At 35.7% G+C, this 18,932-nt stretch overlaps 2 protein-coding genes across 3 annotated transcripts; one reads left to right on the forward strand and one right to left on the reverse strand.

Moving 5' to 3' along the window:
• The first annotated feature begins 1,390 nt into the window (after positions 1–1,390).
• On the forward strand, positions 1,391–3,570 carry FRU (FER-like regulator of iron uptake). Its single transcript, XM_039046322.2, has 4 exons — positions 1,391–1,913; positions 2,719–2,916; positions 3,006–3,179; positions 3,275–3,570. Exons 1-4 carry the CDS (start codon positions 1,407–1,409, stop codon positions 3,359–3,361), a joined length of 966 nt encoding a protein of 321 aa, XP_038902250.2. The 5' UTR covers positions 1,391–1,406; the 3' UTR covers positions 3,362–3,570.
• A 381-nt stretch (positions 3,571–3,951) lies between these two features.
• Positions 3,952–12,685, reverse strand: LOC120088148 (uncharacterized). Of its 2 annotated transcripts, none has more exons than XM_039045251.2 (6): positions 12,074–12,685; positions 9,050–11,944; positions 7,758–7,811; positions 5,134–5,506; positions 4,739–4,888; positions 3,952–4,399 (listed from the first exon to the last, which is right to left on the reverse strand). In XM_039045251.2, exons 1-4 carry the CDS (start codon positions 12,542–12,544, stop codon positions 5,249–5,251), a joined length of 3,678 nt encoding a protein of 1,225 aa, XP_038901179.1. In that variant the 5' UTR covers positions 12,545–12,685; the 3' UTR covers positions 3,952–4,399; positions 4,739–4,888; positions 5,134–5,248. The 2 variants fall into 2 exon arrangements, with proteins under 2 accessions (XP_038901179.1, XP_038901178.1); XM_039045250.2 differs by having other exon boundaries at positions 3,952–4,404.
• Positions 12,686–18,932: the final 6,247 nt, after the last annotated feature.

An 18,932-nucleotide genomic window follows, 5' to 3' on the forward strand; every position in this document is an offset into this window, starting at 1 on the left:
CCTTCCTCAGATTAGACCGTCCCAAGAACAAATCACACAAATTATATAATTATTCCATGTTTCCCCTTTAAAAAAAACTTAGCCACAATTTTAAATTTTGACATAGTTAATTAATCAATAACCATCCATTTAGAGAAGCAAAATGACCAAAGCTAAGTTGACCTTTAGTTAACAACTTAATTAAGTATATCTTTGAAGATGGAAATTAAAAGAGTTGATAATGATATGCATGTATTACGTCATTATACATCTAATCAGTGAATTTAATTTAAATATTTGCTAATCAACTAATCAGTACGAATTTATGTGATTGGTTATATATATATATATATTGAGCACACCTCTTAATATATTAATCTTGCTTCACAAACAAAATTAAACATGCTTGTAAGTTATGTCTAACCAATCAAATGCCAAACATTGTTTTGAAATTAATTATTGTGTCTCTATAGATTAAATTATAAGTTTAGTTTCAAAGTTTTAGAGGATGTCGATTTGATCTTTGAATCTAAAGAATTGTCTAATTGATCTCTAAACTTTAAAATATATGTATAATTTGAGTTTTTATGGACTATGATAGCATATTTAATAACATGAGATTCCATCTCAAAACCATTTAGTAATAAGAGTAGTAGTTCATCTATCTTATAAAATATGAGTTTCATTGATTTTTTCAATGTGAGATTCTTGATCGTTTTTTTGTGTGTTGTTATTATTATTAATTTTTTTTCATTTCTATAAATGAAAGCGTACTTTTTTAAGCCCGGTTTGATTGGCTTTTTGTTTTTGAAAATTTAACTTATTTTATTCATATTTCTTAAAATGATTTGCATTTTTTTAATATAATGGTTGAATTCTTAGTCAAATTCCAAAATAAAAACAACTTTTTGAAAGCTACTTTTTTTTTCTTAATAAAATTTGACTTGGTTTTCTAAATCATTTGTAAAAAGTAGATAACAAAGAAATAAATTTGGAAATAAAAGTTGTGTCTATAGGCTTAATTTTCAAAAACAAAATAAAAAAATGAAATAATTATTAAATGGAGTCTTAATTAATGAAAATCAAATGAGAGAAATCTTTCCGAATAAAATTAAAATTTATTATGAAATAAAAGTTCTCCATAAAAGATAATTTCTCTATTTATAAAAAAAAAATTAAAAAATAAACAAAGTAAAGTAATCATAATCCCCATTAACAAAAAGTTTTGACCCCAATTTATCCTAATCTCTATTCCATGTCCCTCAAACTCAAATTGGAAAGTTCATGTACTGAACTTATGTTTAAACCTTTTTTAAAAATTAAGCATAACATGTCATGATACTCCCATTTAATTATTATTATTAATTTTTTTTTCCAAATAGATTCCCTCCTTTCCCCTGTTTATAAATTAGTCCATTAATCACTTTATGTTGATCCCATCAAATCAATTTACTGATAAAAAGTTAGGGATGGAGCAAATTGGGAGACATTTAATGACGAACATCAGCGATCAATTTGAGCTTCAAGATTTCATCCATGGCGACAACTTCGATCAATATGTGAATCTGATTCGTGGAGGCCACGAAAATCAAATATTCAATAACTTCGATCCTGATTTCATGAACAGTTTGTTGGTGGAAAATGGTGCGGATCCGAGCGCTGAATTCATTGTAGATTCGAATATGGTGATGAATAATAATTCTGATCCAAATTCACTGTTTAGTACATTGGAGAGTTTCAATAGCATCATGAAAGAAGTTGAAAATGATGATGAAGATGAAGACGACACTTCTGTCGAGAATTCTTCTTCTTTCACAAATTCAAAGAAACCTAAAGTGGATAGAACAAGAACTTTGATTTCTGAACGAAGGAGAAGAGGAAGAATGAAGGAAAAGCTTTATGCATTGCGTTCATTGGTTCCAAATATAACCAAGGTATCATAAATTAATATTCACTTTCATAATCAATTAATACATTAATCTATTTGATTAGAGATGTTCTTTTTTCTTACGAACCTACTTGAATAAGGCATAGAATGAGGAAAAAAAAAAAGAGACCTTTTTAAATATAAAAAAATATTCGGAAATATTTGAAATTTTTTAGGATTTTTCTATTTATAAAAGTTTTTTAAAAAAATCTCATAAGTGGATAGGAAATGTCTCTTCTTAAGTCATATTATTATCATTTAAATTTAAGTTTTATTGTTTAATCATAAAAAATAATAGATATATTTAAGGATAATTGCTTTATGTGTCTATCATAGATATTTTACTATATTTGTAAATATGTTGACTCATTATTCTATATTTGAAAAGAGTATTATATTTAAATGGAACATAACTATTTAATTAAAAAATTTCAATCGAAGTTAAATAAGTTAATTGATATTTTTTATATAATTAAAAAAAAAACAAAGTGGAGAAAAATTCCCTAGGAGAAATCAATCCCCACAAAATTAAAAAGGGTAGAGAATGAAATAGGATCTCGTGAGCTCTCTAATTTTGATTCTAGTGAGTTTAAATTTGGGTTATTTGTTCTTAATATTTTGAAAATATTTATTTGGGTGTATGTGTATTAAGTAAGAGATCAAAATAGACTTTTTAAAAATAAGAATTAAAATGAATTAAAATACATGAATATTTTGTAGCGTCTAGTTTAAATTATGCATTTAACAATTAAAAAATGGAGTTGGTTGAAATGGTAAGATTGATTGAATGGCATGATGTGGAAAAAATGCAGATGGATAAGGCTTCCATTGTTGGGGATGCAGTGTTATATGTGAAAGAGCTACAAATGCAAGCCAAGAAGCTCAAAGCAGAGATATCAGTTTTAGAATCCTCAATCAACGAAACACAAACCAATCATAGACTTCAAAACCAAAAGAACATTATTCAAACCCCACATTCTGAACAATTCCTTCCCACCAAAATAATTCAGGTACATTTTTCTTTAATCATGTTGTGTAATGAAGTATTTGAATGCTAAGCTGGTAATAAATAATGTTGCAATTTGGCTTGCATTTGTAGCTGGATGTGTTTCAAGTGGAGGAAAGAGGGTTTTATTTGAGGCTAGTTTGCAAGATGGGTGAAAGAGTAGCCATGTCTCTTTACAAAGTTCTTGAATCTCTCACCAGCTTCATTATTCAAAGCTCCAATTTGGCTTCTGCTTCTGATAGATTCATTCTCACTGCTACAATTAATGTAATTACTTTCTTATAATCTGAATTCAAATGATTGAGTCGGTTTAAAATGACTTTTCAAGTGTTTCTAAAACTTATAATCTGTTTATTTTGTAGGTGAGAGATTGTGAGGTGGAGATGAACTTGCCAAATTTGAAGCTTTGGCTTACTGGGGCACTTCTTAACCATGGATTTGAGTTTTAATCACATCTTAATCAGCTCTTATTTTTCTTTTTCTGTTTAACCAACCCTTTAAACCAATACAGAGATTGTATTATTTTAATTGGCAACTTTCTATTGTAAGGCCATTTGAATTTTGAAATGGAGGGACTTACAATGCATCAGTGTGTACCTCCTCATCTTAAAGATGAATTTCTTAGAGATTTAACAAAGTTTTCCTCAAATTCACTCAACTCAATCCCAAACTATCGTACATCTTAATTGTGCCACACACACGTTTATAATTTCTTTCTAGTTGAAGATTCAATAAAGAAAAAGAAATCTTAAAAGAAGTTCATAATTAATATTATTACATCAAAGAATGAACTCGAAATTTAAAAATCATATTAATTGTTGGGATTATTTTACCAGTTGTTGATTTTGAACTTGTTAATCCCAAAAATTACATGAAAACTACTTTGTTTTTTTGTCTTTTTAAATATCCAGTAAGATGTTGATAAAGTGTCACAAATATATTTAAACTCATTTCTCTAAAGTCCCTTCGCCTTTCAATAGTGGTTTACAACATTCTACTTATCCCTAAATTCTTAAAAGGAAAATTTTCACCAACTACATTTGATAAGAACATTCGAAGTTATATATTTACTATTACAAATTACAAGTCCAACTAAATATTGCCTACATATGCTTGATTTTGTATAAAGTACTCCAATATACAACGTAAATAAAAGCTATACAAATCTAAACATTCCAATATAAAAATTTCAAGAGCTAAATGAGAACACTTCATATGAACATCTTGTTTCAAATACACCATGGTCCGACTTGTTTTTGTTTAATTTGAACTCCCAGAAACAATATGCAGTGAGGGTAAAACGCAGGCCAACAGCATCGGAGAGTTTTCGAGGAACAGGGTTGGAGTGGCTGTTGCACAGTTGTGTTCTTTCTAGGGGTGTAAATGCTCAGACCGAATCGACGAACTGAACCGGTCCCCTCTTTGCTACTGTCAAGGATCAACTGCCAAGACTCTGGTAACAGTAGATTGATAGTTCAATACAAAATCTGCCCTGCAATTGAACCATGATTTGTGATGATAGTGTAGAGTAGACCAGAGATGTTAAATTTGACTTTAATCCAACAAAAATTACACCGCTCAAACGACAAGAAACAAATGGTCAAAGCATAAAACCCACACATCTCATTGACCACTCCTGCAAACCATCCTTATATATGATGTACACATTTATATGTATATTACCAACAAATGAGAAGCCACTTTCCACCAGGAAGGAACTAACAGTTGGAACAACTTAACGATAACATTGATAGGTAGATTCAAATTTCCAATAAAAACAGGAACCCAAACACCATCTACACAACAAAAACCGCAAAATGCAATACCTGGAAACAGCTTTATAGACTGGTCTCATCCAGTCTGGAAGAAGCAGCTCACTGCCACCGGGTATTCAGTGTATCGTAACGATAACTACTAAAGAGAAGTATCCAGGTAGACAATTCACATTTTACATCTGTAGTCATCGCTTGAGATAACTGTTGGTGAAAAAACCATGGGAAGAGTCCCACGTCAGAAAAGCTTAAATCATGCAACTAATGTCAAGTAAACTATTTCCAATCACTTAAATCTGCATCATAAATTTGCGGGAGCAATACATGCAGATAACAGGAAGTCGGAAACACTCCAGGAGGATATGAACAATGAAGTATAAATAGGGTGAGCTTGTGAATAAATAAAATAGTATGAAAAAAAATCTAATTAGCACGAAAACATGTCTTACCAGCACTTTTGATGAACCTGGTGAAATATGCATGCATCACTTTTTGATTGAATGACTGAAACCCTTCACAGATGCATGTCATACAGATCAAGTTTCCAAATGTTTAAAATTCTGATTATGTTTGAGATCCCTCATCTAGACTGCCAGACTTTGATAGGATCTGCAATGCTGTGCCCCCAATAATCCGTGCAGTCACTTCAGGTTGATGTTGAAGAGGGTTGAGAGGGTGAAGACTTCCATCCTCAAGTTGCACACCATAGACAAATGGAAGCCTGAGAGTTAGAAAACTCTCGGGGGGCAAGACCACTTGACATCCAAATGTGAACTGGAGTTTCTGCTGCCGTCCAGGAACAGAGGGGGGCAGGCACGACTCCTGTAAGTAGTTGATCAGTCAAGGGTGTAGTTGCACCCCATATCTCCATAACAACAACATATCATAGTGGATGAGGGCATGATGCATGTGAAAAACTAATTTTGATCAGGCTTGATACGCAAAACAAAATGTTTAGAAAACTCTTCAAGTATAAATTACGTAAAACTAGGAAAAAGAATGCTGTATGACATCGTCAAGTATAAATTACATAACACTAGGGGGAAAAAATGCTGTATGGCATGTTGTAATTAGATGCAATTACAGTTTGGCTTCTTTTGATTGTTAGATTGGAGAAGCTAGTTGCTGTAGCTCTAAAAGGCCAAGGTCTTTTATGGCAAAAATTTGTTGGGTTGTTGAATTTTAATATTACTATTAAAGCAGGTATGCATGAATTCAGGGAGAAATTGTGGTCTCTGTTATTTCTATTATTTTGTTTTTTTTTTCTCCAATTTCTTATTGAAATAAATGCAACTCACAAGTCCTTGCAGATGAATCTCCCCTTGGTGCATTCTCTGCAAATGCAGTGGTCGAGTATGGATCAGCTCTTCCTTAGTTACCATTCACTTTGAAGTTTTGGTAATGGCTGCTAGCCACCTTCAGTTTCTCTTAGGCCATTCCCTTAAGAACCTTAGATTGTTCAGTGCTTCTTTTGTGTGGTCACAAGTTCGAGAACAAAGCAAAGGTGCTTTAACTGAATGATATAAGGTCTCTCTCGTGGGAGGTGTGGTTTGAGAGATATAGGAGAAGTTTTCAAAAGGAGGAAAAGGTCATTTGGCATGTGACTCTTTTTCTGGCCTTTCTTCGAGAGTTTCCCCTAATTCTTTCTAATAACTACTCCTTATCCTTCATTCATTTGGAGAGTCCTTTTGTAACTCTTGGACTTTTTGTGAAGGCAGTTACCCTCCTCTGTAGCATCATTGTTTCCAGTTAAATTTTATATTTCTGAGTGAAAGAATGTATTGCAGAGGTGTGGAATTCAGTCAACAAAAATTCAGATCACCTTCAAAGAGCTTTGAATACTTGGAAATTTCTGAAGGGCTAATCTGGAAGCGTACACCTTGAATCAAAATCCTATCCAGAGTTCTGGTCAGTGAAAATAATGGAACTTTTTCTTATAAAGCCAAGATTAATCACATCAATGGTTTCGTAGGGAAAATGCTGATCTTGTCCTTAAAATATTTGGGAGCTAAAGTAGCTAGAGAAAGTGAGTATTTACTTCGGCACTATATGGAAAAACCGGTGCACTGCACAAGGTTCAAGGAAATTCCAACTCCAACCTTCAGCCAAACAGGAATTCCTTTCATTGAGTGAGAAAGTCAAACCCACATTTTTGTTTATTGTTCCTTCACTAAAAGCATGTGGCACAAAGTGCTGGACCACTTCAAACTGCCCTGGAGGCATTTGGCAAGTGTGGATCTCCTGCTTGGCAACATTTTCACAAGGTTTAATATTTGTGGTCAGTTTATTTACAGCTGTGCATTGAGAATTATTCTAAAGAGGAACAAAAGAAGTTCTCAGAAATTGAAGTGTGAGGGAGATGTGAAGGAATTGAAGTGTGAGGGAGATGTGAAGGATCTTGCTTTCTTCTAGTCACAAGATGGTATACTCGTTCTAGGAATTTTGTAATTTCATTCATTTTCTGTCCATCCCAACTAGGGAGATTTTTTATGATCTCCTTGATTCCGTTACTTCCATACAAGTTGGGATTTCTTTGTTTCCTTCTCTTGTACTTTGGTCCCAATAATATAACTGCTGCATATCGCAACAGGAGGGGAGGCACCAAAGCTGTCACTAATACATGGTTAGTAGACCATTGTAATTTTTAAGTGCTAAATTTGAATAGATTTGATAAGAGAAAATAAAGAGAGGGGAGAGAAACATATTTTCCATCCCTATTAATTAAGCAATGCACAAGCCAAGTCAAACTCGAGGAGAAATAACACAGCAAGGACCTACTTGAGAGTAGTTTAAAAATGGGAGCATGTTAGGATGTGCTAATAAGTAAAGCTTTTCTCCTTGTCTTTTATGATCATAAACCAAAGAAGTGAGTGGATTTTGATCAAATTGGAAGGAATCGTTTTCTTTCTCCTCTCAACTCCTAAAATCAGACATTAAAGAATGAAACAAACAAGGATTTCCACAGATCAACTAAATCTATTTTGAACTCTAATATAAATAAGATATAGCTCAACATTTCATCTTCCACCCTAAAATAATTAGGAATGCATATTCATAGAAAATCGGGACAAACCTCAAATTGTATCACTGGATGTGTAGCCAACACTACTGGAAAGGGAGGCGTCACCTGCCATCACATTTCCTGAGTTATTTTGGTTATTGAACAATCAAAAGAAAACAGTATGATAAACAAGATGCTCCTTTACAACGTGCTAGGAACCAAAATTATGAAAATTATTCATTTCATCATGGAATGTCAATTAGTGCAAGAGCCTAGTATGCCATAGACCTTTTTTCTTTTTCCTTTTAAAAAAGTAATTGCATGATGAAATTTACAGAGGAGAGGAACAAAACCCATTCCAGCCCTAACTAAGAAGTTACAAATAACTAACGTATGTTTGGAAGTGCTTTTGAAATGTCAAAAGTACCCTTTGTGCCATTCTTAAAAGCATTTCTCCCTCAAAATCATTATGTTTGAGAGTAACATAAAGTGCTTTGGGGAAAAGTAAATACAAATAGTAGTGCTTTCGGTCAAATGTCTTGTTAAGAGTACTTCTAAGAATGTTAAACTAAACATCAAAGTGATCCATAATTAAGCATGTTAGAAAGTACATTTTGAAAGGCTTTCGTGTCTTGCTCTTGCACTTCAAAGAATGCCTTGGGAATTGGGATGAGGTTCTAATTCTATGACAATGCACCAAAACTTAACAGAATATTATGAGCTTATTGCCTATTCAAAAATAAAGTTCACGTCTATATGTAATGTTAATATACTATTAAGTTATGATAATTCAGCATAGTATTACTTTTACCACCTAACCTTAAACAAAAATTGAAACCAAATATTTTAAGGATAAATCAATCCTACTGAAATCAATGAATTTAACAATAAATTTTAAAAAGAAAATTGGTAAAAAATAATAATAAATTTTAAAACGTTTACAAGAGAGAGTGAAATTAATACATGTGATGTTATTTAATTTAAATCAAGGCTTATCCTTCACATTGCCTTGAGGCTTATGTTTAATCCAACAAAAGAAAAGGCCGTGAGACCGTTTTAGGTTAAAAAAATATTAGCAATAATAGACGAGCAGGATAAAAATAACCAAGACAAGAATGCAAAAACAATGATCTCCTACAGCTTTTCCCCAATTCCCCCAACCTAATGGTTTCAAAGCATATTCTATTCTTTTTAGTCAAGTCATTCAAAGGACAGCAAAAAACACGACCAATTTAAAGTTTATTGCATCATCAAAAGAAAGCATACACTGAAAAAGAATAACATTGCTACAACAGTACTTAAAAGAGAACCAAGGGCATTAGAAGGGGAAAAAGAAAAAAAAAACTCATAAAAGAATGGCGTACCATGAAAATCCTTTGAAGTTGAGATATTGTGCCAGAGAACTTAACATTTGGGGGATCTTTCTCATTCTTTGGGAGCTTGCAATGTGGGCAGTTCATGAAAATTGGCAGGTCTTGATTCAACATGAAGAAACCAGATCCATTGTCCTCATTGCCAATAGACTTAACACCTTTTTCTTGGTCCTTCAAAGAATTGGAGACCGTTGCACTAATAGATGTCAGATTGTTTACCGTCATCCTTCTAATGCAGTTTGACTGGTCATCTGAATACATGCTGCCACCACTAACTGCATCCTTTAACTTATCTAAACTTCTCTGCTTACTTGAGCTAGTAGCATTTGCTACATTAACACTATCACGAGCTTTACCATGACGATCACTTTTACCATATTTCAGAGGATCAACCATATTGCATGCAGCACCTTGCACAGGAGTATGAGATTCTTTAGTTGTAGCAAAAGACGGTCCAAGTTCTTTAAGATGGTCAGGATTTAGTAGGAAACGGTGTCCATGAGGGCATTCGTGCTCAAAGCCAATATATACAAGTGTTTGATTCAGAAGAGGGTTTTTTGTTTTTTCAAGACTATTGACATTCATAGGAACTACATTAGTACCAATCTGTAGAAAGGAGTCACTATCTGAATGCTCATTGCTGCTAATCTTATTTGAGTTTTTTGAAATATTAATAACATTTTCAGAGTTCCTTGAGCCAAGGTTATCAACAGTAACATAGCCTCGTTCATGACTATTAACAACCTTATTTTGTTTGATACCCTTATCGATACCCGATGAAGAATGTTTCCTCTGCTGGAGAGGTGGAAATCCAACATCTAGACCTGATGATCCAGCTACAACCTCAGAAAAAGGTTTTCGCAGGGTAAAGTTGGGAAGAATTCTACCACTTGTGCTCTTTTTATCTTCAGCTTTAATGTTCCCTGAGGAATTTCTTTCATTATCAATCCCAGGCTGTAAATCCTCTGACTTCAGTTGTGCTACATCTGCCATCTTCATGTTTACATTTACATTGGGTTCAACCTTAGAGTCTACGAATGACTTAATTAAAGAACCATGTAACATTATATTATCTGTAAAATCGATTGGAGTCTTCCTTATTCGGGTACTAATTTTCCATTTGAATAGGAACTTTTGAGTAGGATAAAATCCACTCTGGAGCAAACCTTTTGAAGGTTCATAGTACTTTGCACCACCCACTCGAATCAGAGTCCATGATGATGGCTGAATGGGTCCTGTCATGCTTACTCCTGGTAACCGTACAACTGGAAGAAAATTGTCACAGTCAGCAAAATGGTTGAAGGTAACATTTGCTGATTCAAAATCAAAAGGATCAGATCGTAGTCGTCGTGAACGGCCGCAAGCACAAGCATGTATGAAGACATATCCGCTTGAATGATTTTTTGACATGGTTTCTAAAGGAGAGTCTCCATTCTCAGTGCTATGTCTCTGATGCATACATGGTTTTCCAGTCAGACTAACGGCATCACATAGTTGCCTCCCAGAATTCCAAATGGATTTGCATTCTTCCTCCAACCTTTTTGCAAAAAGTTGCACTGCAGGTCCCTTAACCATTGAATGGAAAGCAAGTAAAGCCTTCTCCAGGTGGGCTTCATGCTGTGAAGTGGGGTAACAAGCAGGTAAATCTCTAAGATAAACCTCCTTTGAAGCTGGCAATGCTCTTTCACACCATGAAGTTGAAAACTTCATATTTAAACCTTTACCACTTTCCAACCAAGATACAGCGATATCTAAAGGATCCATACCCTTCAAAGCATTTCCCTCAATCGATGCAGAAGGAATGTGCCGGTGACGTGGTTTTTGCTTACTGATTTCCACTTCATCTATGCAACCACCTTTTGCAGAGAGAATCCCCTGGAGAATTAGTTGACTTGAAGATAACCAAATTTCCATACTTGGAAGTTCAGGAGTATTAAAGGTTTTTCCAGATGCAGCTGAGGCGGCAGCTGCAGCTGCTGCAACAGCAACCATGCCAACCCCACCAGCTGACCCACTGCTTGTACTATGGACCAACCCACCTCTGCCCCTTAGAATGTCAGACTGCCGATAAATAAATTCCTTTAGAGATACTATATCCTCTTTGCTAGCACTTTGACCAAGACTTTCAAGCAGAAGAGAATCTGAAGTAGCTTTTCCATTCAAAACATCTTCCACAAGGCTAGTAGCAAACTCCAGAGACTCAGCCGTCATATTTGCAGACCTGTCCACCAGAACAACAGCTTTCGATGCATCAAGTGAAAACAAAGGTGCAGAACTTGAGGCACCTCCACCTCTAGACCCTACATGACTAGTGTCAGAACCAGTAAGCGTACGACATTTCTTGATTAGAAAGCGAATTTGTGCTTCAAGAGACGACTGCAATTTCTTCCTAAAACCACCTTCTGATTTGCTCACAGGACGAGCAAGCACAACTACAGATCCGGAACCTTTAACAGGCAAGTTTGGCCAGGATATACTGTCTGAACTTGAAGACTGATTAAGTGATATCGTATCTATTCCCTCCACATTAGAACTAGTCATTGGGCCATCTAAGAAGTCGTCAATAAAAATAAAAAGTATGACTGGAGTACACTGCCCAGGAAACAATGAGGTATAAGAACCTAAACCAGACATGACAGAGATGCCGGAAGCATTTCGTGTTAAGATGGAACCACTTCTAATTGGAGAAGAATTATTAGATACAGCTGCTGAAGCAACAGACCGTGAAGCAGATGAAGACTTCAACCTAGATGGCAATGGTGGTGTAGCCCGAGATTTTACAAATGGAGTTAAAACATGCTTAGCAGATTGTAACGCTCTAAATTTTTTCAAAATACTAGTATCAAACCGCGACCCCTCCTGAATATATATGATTACATGACAAACCTGCATCAGTAATTGAGTTAAATGCTTACCAAGAGCTCATAACATTTCGATCGAGGGTACAGACAGACAATCTAAGTTAAACCATCTTGATGAAAAAGAAAAAGAAATGAGAAATTGACGAGCACTCACAGAGAACATAAAAAGCATTCCCTGAAGATCGCCAAAATCATGCTCTTGAATCTCCGAATCGTAACCTGCTTCGGAATCAAACACGGAGCCCCTATGGGAAGAAAATTGCAAAAAGAGAATGCCTCTTTCCTCCTCGTGGTAATAACTAATTCTTCGCCGCTTGAACCATTCTCGAACTTCCTCTTTCTCGACATCCAACTTTTTATCCAATTTACCGGACCCAAAGACGTTGGAATCGATAACCCGATTGATGAGTTGAATCGAATCATCGGGTCTCCTCCCAATGAAACCGACGACGACGACAGTGTCGGAAAAGCGAGGAAAGGATGGCGACGGCAACGGCGAGGAAGGAGAAAATGAAGTAGAGGGTTCCGGTGAGGCAGAATGAGGAGGGAGAGAAGAGGAAGTGGGTGCTGATAAGGGTGGTGGCCGGACAAGAACTCGCACAGAGGATGGATTGGGTAAGTCCATGAATGAGAGAAAAATTGAGCTCCCGATGCAACTGAAAACTGCTTCGCTGGTTTAACTTCCGATGCGAAGCCCAATTCCTTGGCGACCGCCGAGGCGGGGAAACTCTTTTCTTTTCTTTTCTTTTTGTTTTTTTGTTTTCCCTTTTTTTGCCTTTTTTTTTTCCTTTGGAAAATGGTATAAAATAACACCATCTAAGTTTTTACCTTACAAAACTAGCATCTTTTTTAAAATTTATAAAAAAAAATTTTCTCAATCCATCTTGAGACCACAATATTTTAGTTAAAAAATCAACTTTTTCCAACCATAATTGTTTGATGCTTTCTCGCTATATCTCGCAAGATTATATACTGAGATTATGTGCATCTCGGTGCTAATCTCGAGCATGCACCGAAATTCTATATATTTGAGCTTTCTCGATGAAATCCCAAACATAATTAGCATCGAGATTCTATATATATCTCAAATCTTATTCAGTTTTTCGAAAAATTTGATATTTCCCAAAATTTAAAAATGTTGAATCAATTTGGAAAATCCAATTTAATAATTGGAAAACGCATTTGGAATTTTGAAAATTCATAAAAGTTTGAAAACATAAATTATGCTAATGATTTTAAAAATTATATAATAATTTGATATAATATTTAATAAACATAACCGAGTTTGGAGAAAATTTGAAAATAGTATAAGATATGGGAAGATTGCAAACAAAATAGCAAATCTTGGTATATAATCCAACGAGATGTATCAAGAAGGCCCAAACAATAGATAAGTTGAAAAAAAAAAGTTGATTTTTAAACTATTCTCGATGGTTGATCTCCCTCGATATAGACCGAGAAAAACTATTTTTACGAGTTTCCAAAATCGTGCTGGTTTTGTAAGGTGAAAACCTAAACGTGCTATTTTCCGCAATTTTCTTTTTTTTTTCAGGGGTTTTTGCAGGGAATGCCACTTTTTAGGAGTCCAAGTGAAATTTGGCTCGATATTCAAATTTGTTTGAAAAATGACTATTACTTATGTCATCTGCATGCGAAATTACCATCTCATCCTCAAACCATGCGAGGTCATAGCGCTCAAATGAATTCTCATTTCTTCCTCTCGCTTCTCACTCATTCCTTCTGTTCTCTATCAGACACAACTACAACTTTTTTCTTCAATTTTTTTCCTCCGCAAATTTTTCTTCTCACTTTTTGTTCCTAGTTCTCGTTTATTGCTCTAGCTTTTCACTCCTTTTTCTTGTTCCTCATCAAACACAACATTGCCTCTCGCTTATTCCTCTTGTTCCTCATCATACACAACTGCAACTTTTTTCTTCGGTTTTTTCCTTTGCAAATTCTTCCTCTCGCTTTTCATTCCTACCTCTCGCTTCTCGCTCCTTCATCTCACTTCTTGTTTTAGCTTCTCACTCCTTTCATTCCTACCTCTCGCTTTTCATTCCTTCCTCGCTTATTCCATTAGTTTCTCTCTCTCTCACTTCTTGCTCTTTTCGCTTGTATCTCATCAGACACAACTACATTTTTTTTTCTTTGAGAAAAAATTGCAGAAGGAAGAAGGAAGAGAGAAAAAAATTGACTAATATAAGAAGAATGCAGAAGAACAATGGGAAGAAGAAAAAGACAACGACTAAAAAAATGCAAAAAGGAAAAATAAACGAAAGAAGAAACAAGGAGAGAAGAATAAATAATGCAGAAAAAATGGGAAAAAGTTACAAAAAGAAGAAGGAATAAGAAATTAGGGTTCAAGTGGTAATTTTATTGGATGATGACATTAGCAAATTTATAGGATGATGATATTAGCAAAGACCAACGTTCATTTGTTTCTAAAGTTGGGGCTACCTTTCATTTGGATTCTTATGAAGAGCCCTCTATACAACTTTTAAACTTTCACATTATTTGGTGATTGTTTTAAACGACAAAACTACTTGAATAAAATTATTGATTGGTTATGCGATATCTTACCTTATTTTACATTTAACTTATTAAATAAAAGTGTTTACCCTATCTTTTTTACACTTCCACGTTAAATTAAGAAAGAAAAACTCTATTTGGTTAACAATTACATGTCAATTAAAATAAATTCCTATATTCTAGTGTGTTAAATAATAGTATATATTTTTTTTAAGAATCACATTTTATCTTTCTATATCTCATGCTCACGTTAATATAATTTAATTTAAAATCAAATCAAATTGGAATCAAAATTTTCTCTATAAATAGTTAAATTCAACATCTCATATTCATCAGGTATTTCCTCTCCCTTTTCATTCTTTTTTTTTTCAAGAATTTTGTAAACATCTCTCCCTAACATTTTTGCTTTTTTTTTTTTTTTTTTTTTTTTTTTAATAGAAATTTGGAAATTTTGTTGTAGCATTCAAGTATATTTATTATTATTATTATTTTAATCTTGTTAACATCTTATTTTATCTAATAATAATAATTAATGTTAAAATATTTATTTATATATATATATATATATATATATATATTACATATAACATCCCGGAATCTAGGTAAGATTTAAATTAATCGTTTCTTTTAATTCAAGACCAAAGATTAGGCAATTAAATAATTTATTGGTGGTTTGAGCTTTTTTTTTTTTTTTTTTTTTTGGAAAAGGAAAATTGGGGTTGTTATATTTATTTTTCTATTTATTTCATTTTGTCTTGTTTTGCCTTTTCCTAAAAGAATTAGCGTTAAGGCCTTAAAGGTTTGGTTATTTAAAAAGAGGGACCTCGAGAAGCGTGCAGTAGAAAAAAAAGTGAGGAAAAAAAAAAGAAAATCTTCTTCTCCTTCTCCCAGTCGATGCCTCCCTCTCCCAGCTCTCTTCTCCCAGTCGGTTTTCTTCTTTCAGCCGTGCGAGGAGCCCGTCGCCTAGCCGTAGTCGCCGTCAATCGCGTACCAAGAGGCGTCGCCGTTCATCGTCTACCCGAAGCCGCGTTCGTCCAGCCGCCGCTAACGCCACATGTCCCTGCTTCAATTCGTTGTTCTAGACTTACGCCGACTACCTTCGTCGACCTCAACCAGGTCCGCTGTCTCCGTGAAGACGTGAGCCACGCCATCTGCAGCCATCCTCAGCTGCGTCCTACCGTTGTCATCAAAGCCGTCAACACCAGCAGCAGTGGTCGTCCGTACCGCGTCGAGCCTGCTCGTGTGGCCTCTGTTCGCGTCCTGTAGGGTAAGAACTTGGTCGTTTTGGTCAGTTCTTTTGAGGTTTCTTGAAAGATCTTAGCTATTTAGTAAAATCTTGGCTTGACGTTTGGTCCAATGTTGAATCAGGAGACTAAAGTGGAGGTTCTAAGGCGTTGTAGCAGCCGCCAAAGCCTTCATTGGTTATTTTTGGCAAGTTTTGGGGGTAAGTTGTGTGAGGTTTGCTGAATTAATTTGTTTGGATTTTGGGAATTTGCCCCACAAATTGAACTGTGTATTTGTGGTTGGTGTTAGGAGCTTTGACTCAAGCCTTTCCTAATTTAGGAGGGAGTTTCAGCTATTCGTTTTCTTTTGCATGGGCCTAAACCCAAGGTAGGCGACTTACTAAAGGTTTACCCTCGAACTTAAGCATGCGTACCACTAGTTCTAATTGGAATGTAATATTTTTATATGTCTGTATATGGATGGATGAATAGGGAACGATTATGTAGTCTTAGCATGATTTATACGTTGGATGAATGCTTATGTTTGTATGAGATTGCAGTGACTGTTAGTGTTTCCATTGGACTATGCACATTACATACTGTGAGCCTTCGAGCCCACACCCTATGCTAAGGACACCACTTATGTTTATGTTAGTACCCACCGAGGTCACTACTTATGAAAGCATACCTTCGGGTTCGCCCCTTATGCTTATGCCCATACTTATGCCTACGCCTACGATGCCATTGTGCACTTGTATCTTGATGGGAAGGCTAACAGATCACTGAGTGGGCCCAGTAGTGGGTCGTTTACTGAGTATACTCTTATACTCGTCCTTTTCCTTTCATGTTTTTTAGGTAAAGGTAGAGATAAACCGGCGAATGATAAGAGAGATCAGTGACCTGGCCATTTAGACGAATTATTGCTTTCGCACTTAGGTTTCATGTACTAGTGTCTAGGTTAGGAGTCAGGCATTTTAAATCTTATGAAATATTCCTTCATTTTATTTATTGATTTATTTAATTGTAGGGTACTCGAACGGTATTTTCGGATTTCTCTTCTTTATTTATTCGAGCTTTATTTAATGAAATAAATTTTTTTTTATCTATTTTATTTAATTATTCTTTGAGAAATGTATTGTCAAGCCTATGAATGCATAAAGTAGTGTCCTAGAAACATACTAAAAATTTGGGTCGTTACAGTTGGTATCAGAGCCTAAGTTTTAGGTTCTGTAGACTGACTTACATCGTGAGTCCAAACTGTTCCTTATGGCCACAAATGGATCTCTCATCATCACCAGGTGTGTCGTTTAAAGTTCTTTAAGGAATTATGTATGAATCTTACCTATTGTGTAATCAATTGATGGTTTACCCTATTAGCGATTATTAAAGTGTTACGTGTGGTTATCAAGTATAGCACCACGAACTAGAAGAAGGGGTAGTCGAGGTAAGAAAGTAGTTGGGGAGCAAGACCCTGACATATAAGACTCTGAGGTGCAGAGTCAAGAAGTGCGGGACCCGCCACCTATTAACCCTTTTAGGTCAACCTGGCAAAGGTTTAGGCCAAGAAGCGAGCCTCGAACTTCAACTGTACCCCCGCCAGAACTGTCGTCCTCAGAAATTCCAGTAGAGTATACAACCATGGCTGCAGCTATTAGGAATGTCGTCACACAGGCCGTAGTAGGGCAGCTAAGGGATATGGTTGCCGAGCAAATAGCTCAGCACGCACAGTCGTAGCAGGTGCCATCCTCGTCGGTCCCATTACCACAAGTTCAGAATCAAGATAGAGCCCCAAACCGGACTGTGGCAGGCCCTTCCTTAGAGGCCGAATATTTATGGGACTTCAAAAAGTATGATCCCAATGTTTAACGGGTCCCTGAAAGACCCCACAAATGTAGAGTTATGGTTGTCCACTATGGAGGGGATTTTTTAGTACATGAGGTGTCCAGAGGAGCAGAAGTTGCAGTGTGCCGCTTTTGTTCTCATCGATAATGCCAAGCACTAGTGACGTGTTGGGATTATAAAAGGAATGGGTGATGGGGTTATTGCATGAATCATGCGTTGGACATGCTTAAGTTATGCGTTTATGCCCATGCGTCAGAGGTCATGCGTTGGAATGAAAATGTGTTAATCTAGTATGCAATGACCATGAGTTTCTATCACAAGTTTTCTTGCCTTCTCGCCAAGTATAACGAAAACGCAAGTTTCTCGAGTAATCCGAGGTGGAACACAGGGATTTGTCACTCAATAATGCTTGTGAAGTAATGCGTTTGAGGCGATGAATAAAAGTAAAAAGAAGAAGTTTAATGGATATACACACTACTTCTACTCTTAACTAAACAGATTGAGCAATAGGAGACTTGCGATGAGAATTGGTAGATACACAATAATCGTTAACACATAGTAATGTTTATTATCTTAAATCGCTCAAGTAATCCCAGCTCATCTCACTAACGCATCGCACACCTCTCGGTGGTCAGCCGCATGACTATATCTCTATATTTCATGGTTGCGTCGAGCATAAGATTGTGCCTATCTTTAAGAACAATGCATACTTTGTTTTAGTACGCTCCATCTCTTATCTTCTCAGGCAGTTAGACGCGGCTAATTAACTTATAGACAAGCATTGCAACATCCCATAGACAAGTGTTACTACAGCCTTTCACCAAGCAAAGAGGATTAACTCACTATACTCGCACAACGCACACCTCTCAGTGGGTTGCTACATGCGTTCTATCTCTATGCTACACGATCAAGTATGCAATCGCCTTTGATAAATAAACGATGAAGGTAAATGATGATAAAGATAAAGATGATGAAGAATGTGGCATTGAAGGAATCAAGATATGCATTGATTACAAAATGTCTTAATATCTTAAGCTAAAATGTAATACAATACAGAGGTCAGAGGAGAAATGAAAGACTCTGCGTCAAGCTGCTGGTGGTGCCATGGATGAATGGTGGAGATGTCTCTCTCGAGCTCTGTCTCCGGCGAAAGCTCCAGTCGTCACTCGGTCTAGTTTGTGGAGATGAAGAATTCTCACTGAAAATCTCGCTCATACTCTCATCTGTGATCGTAAACCTCTACCTTAAGGCAGAAGTTCGGATGTCTTGAAATGAAGGTCCAATAGGCTATTTATATAGTTTAAACGCCGACAGCTATCATATTTCGTTATGTCTCACTGCTGCCTTTGTCACGGTATGGGCAATGTCACATCGTCTTATCTTGTTGATACTCTCAAGGTATGTGTCCGAGCTTAATTC

The sequence above is a fragment of the Benincasa hispida genome, chromosome 10 (assembly GCF_027475165.1).
Source record: "Benincasa hispida cultivar pf3 chromosome 10, pf3_genome.v1.1, whole genome shotgun sequence".
NCBI classification, from domain to species: Eukaryota; Viridiplantae; Streptophyta; class Magnoliopsida; order Cucurbitales; family Cucurbitaceae; genus Benincasa; species Benincasa hispida.

Coding starts and splice junctions, on each gene's coding strand:
- FRU (XM_039046322.2), top strand. CDS start 1,407: ATGTTGATCCCATCAAATCAATTTACTGATAAAAAGTTAGGGATGGAG. Junction 1,914..2,718: donor TGGTTCCAAATATAACCAAG/GTATCATAAATT, acceptor GAAAAAATGCAG/ATGGATAAGGCTTCCATTGT. Junction 2,917..3,005: donor TTCCCACCAAAATAATTCAG/GTACATTTTTCT, acceptor TTGCATTTGTAG/CTGGATGTGTTTCAAGTGGA.
- LOC120088148 (XM_039045251.2), bottom strand. CDS start 12,544: ATGGACTTACCCAATCCATCCTCTGTGCGAGTTCTTGTCCGGCCACCA. Junction 11,945..12,073: donor GAATGCTTTTTATGTTCTCT/GTGAGTGCTCGT, acceptor TTACTGATGCAG/GTTTGTCATGTAATCATATA. Junction 5,507..7,757: donor ATCCAGTGATACAATTTGAG/GTTTGTCCCGAT, acceptor AACTACTTACAG/GAGTCGTGCCTGCCCCCCTC.